The 2,854-nt window shown below is 38.5% G+C and overlaps 1 protein-coding gene across 3 annotated transcripts in view; it reads left to right on the top strand.

The window, feature by feature from the left end:
• The first annotated feature begins 626 nt into the window (after positions 1–626).
• ap4b1 (adaptor related protein complex 4 subunit beta 1) overlaps positions 627–2,854 on the top strand; it is an 18,050-nt gene continuing 15,822 nt past the window's right edge. For 2 of the 3 annotated variants that reach the window (XM_016236659.1, XM_016236658.1), the window contains exons 1-3: positions 627–710; positions 1,065–1,181; positions 1,862–2,084. In XM_016236659.1, coding sequence (XP_016092145.1) covers positions 1,897–2,084 — 188 coding nt within the window. In that variant the 5' untranslated portion in view covers positions 627–710; positions 1,065–1,181; positions 1,862–1,896. Of the gene's footprint in view, positions 711–1,064; positions 1,188–1,730; positions 1,738–1,861; positions 2,085–2,854 lie in introns of all 3 variants that reach the window. The other variant, XM_016236660.1, reaches the window with a different exon arrangement.

The raw sequence follows: 2,854 nt of genomic DNA, 5'->3' as shown, positions 1-2,854 counted from the left end.
TGTGTGTGTGTGTGTGTGTGTGTGTGTGTAATTTATAATAATATACAAATAATTGCTAATATAAAGACTACTACTACTTCCCATCTACTCCTACACTATTACATCGAAGAAGTCGATGCCTGGAGCTTAAAGCATATCATAATGTATTTACTAAGAACCTGTTATATATAGTGTTCATTTCAGATAAACGTATCAGTGCATCAACACACTGTAGTTCAAAGTACACTGTAATGTAATTTACATCCCGCTGTAAGGCCAAACTTAACAGATAACACAAGAAAAACAGGTAAACTCAGTTACTTTACAACCTCCCTCAAGGTTAACTATCCATGAAGAACAAAGATCAGTGTAGAGCAGCAGGGCTGTTGAGTGCAAGGCTAATTACATGATTTAAACAACATTTCAAAATGAAAAAGAAGAGAGTTTATAGCTTATAGACACAGCTTTAAAAGTTTATACTTATTGAAATATGTATGGCAAGTATATTTAAGGTAACTATTTATTTGTATTATTCTGATTAGCTCGTTTGTTTGTTTTAATGAAGCTTTAAAAGGGCTTTTATTTTGAATCTTTAGAAGCTGTCACAGGAAGTAAAAAGCTGCTTCTGGCTTCACGCTTCCTGGTTGATATAAAGACGCTCTGATGGGTTCTGGTATTCTTACTGGTGTTTTCTGTTAGATGACTGTGTGTTTATAAACTGTTTACAGGAGGTGTGTTACATGCGTGTGTCTTACTTGCCCTTTGTGTGCGCAGAAAGCACATGCACTTTTAGAAATGGAGATGATAAGTCTTGTTTTGAATGTAAACTCTAGATGCCAGCTCCATAAAGAGCTAATCAACACTGAGTGTTAGTTGTTTTGGTGGGGATGATTTAGTGTGTGTGTTTCTGTGCCATCAGACTGACACTTATTATGATTTATGATATTTGTTATGATTAGGCACAAACCAGAACACAATTAGAGAACAATTACATTGCATCACAATACAAGCATGGTCTCAATGAATGAGAAAATAGAGTTTGAGTTGAGTTTATTCAGACTGTGGTCCTCTGCTTTTGTGTGAAGCACAATGCCTTATTTTGGCTCGGAGGAGACTGTAAAAGAGCTCAAGCGAGCTCTGTCCAATCCAAATGTCCAAGCAGACCGTCTCCGGTACAAAAACTACATCTCCAAAGTCATCAGGTCTGTGTAATGATCACTTCTTCTTTACTGAAAGAGACCATTTTCAAAAGTACAAATGAATAGCTTACCCACAAATGTAAATTATTATCCTGTGAAACAGAAACAGAGCTATTTAGCAGAATGTTCACACTGCTCCTTTCCATACAGTGAAAGTGAATCAAACACGATGAAATGGAGACTTGTTGTCAAGAACCAAAAGGACAAAAAGCACCAAACAATCACAGAAAACCTGGAAATATCAGCCATTTAAAATAGTGTAATAATAATTGGAAATTATTAATTAATTTTAAATAAATAAATATTATAAATAATGCATCAGCTAGATATTGCTTGTGTAGTAGAGTGTGTAGAATATAAATTGTTTGCAAGAAATAGTGATGAATCAGTTGAACTGGTTCACAAATCAGTTTGAAGGATTTATTAGCAAATTGCAGGTTCATGGAAAAGTCATGAAAATTCATTGGTTAAAAATCCTTGAGCAAAAAAGTATCATGAAGAAGGCGTATATTCTAAGCCTTATAAGGCAACAACTGTAAAGAAACAGAATAGCATTCAAGTCATTATTCATTGCACTTCACAGCTTGATTTCCACCTTAACTCTTATTGTTAGCTAGACAGAACTAAATGTTGACAAATAAGACATAAAGCGATTTCTGAGGCTGTTGTTTGATTCTTTGTAGGTACATGACAGGGTCTGGATGTCTCCACTTTATTTATGGACATGGTGAAAGCCAGTGCCACAGTGGATATTGTTCAGAAGAAGCTGGTATATCTGTACATGTGCACCTATGCCAGTGACAAGCCTGACCTGGCGCTGCTGGCCATCAACACGCTCCGTAAGTACTGCGCTGATCCCAATCCCATGGTGCGAGGGTTGGCCCTGAGCAACATGTGCAACTTCAGGTTTGTATGTTTTAAATCATTTATTTTCTTCTGTCTGCACTCAAACAATAAGCCTTGCAACACCCTAGCAACCTCCTGACCTCCCTTTAGCAATCATTTAGCAACACCCTTTCATCCTTTCAGAATTCTACAACAACCTAGCAACCCCCTAACAACCACCCAAGGCACCGTAGCAATCACTTAGACACCCTAGCAACCATTCAGAACACAACAACAACAGCCAAACAATGTCCCAGAACACCACAACAATTAACCTAGCAACCCCCTAACAACCACCCAGAACATGGCGACAACATTCAAACAATGCCTCAGCAACAAACACTGCAACAGTTGGCTTTGCTACACAAGCAACTACCCAGGACACCTTAGTGATCACTTACCAATAACCTAGCAACCTCCCAGGACACTGTAACAACATCTTAGCAACATCCTAACAAGTAATGCCCTAGCAACCACACAGGACCACCAACAACCACCAAGGCAACTTAACAATCACTTAGACACCCAATCAACCATTCAGAACACAATATCAAGAGCCAAACAAAGTCCCAGAACACCCCAACAATCAGCCTTGCAACACCCTAACAATCAACATCCTAGCAACCTCCCAGAACACTTTAGCAATAACTTAGCAACTCCCTTACAACCACCAAGGCAACTTAACAATCACTTAGACACCCAATCAACCATTCAGAACACAATATCAACAGCCAAACAAAGGCCCAGAACACCTCAACCATCAGCCTTGCAACACCCTAACAATCAACATC

Source organism: Sinocyclocheilus grahami, unplaced genomic scaffold (assembly GCF_001515645.1).
Source record: "Sinocyclocheilus grahami isolate Dianchi unplaced genomic scaffold, SAMN03320097.WGS_v1.1 scaffold494.1, whole genome shotgun sequence".
In the NCBI taxonomy this organism is placed as follows: domain Eukaryota; kingdom Metazoa; phylum Chordata; class Actinopteri; order Cypriniformes; family Cyprinidae; genus Sinocyclocheilus; species Sinocyclocheilus grahami.
The sequence above is the reverse complement of the archived record's forward strand: the minus strand, read 5'-3'. Positions and strand labels throughout refer to the sequence as shown.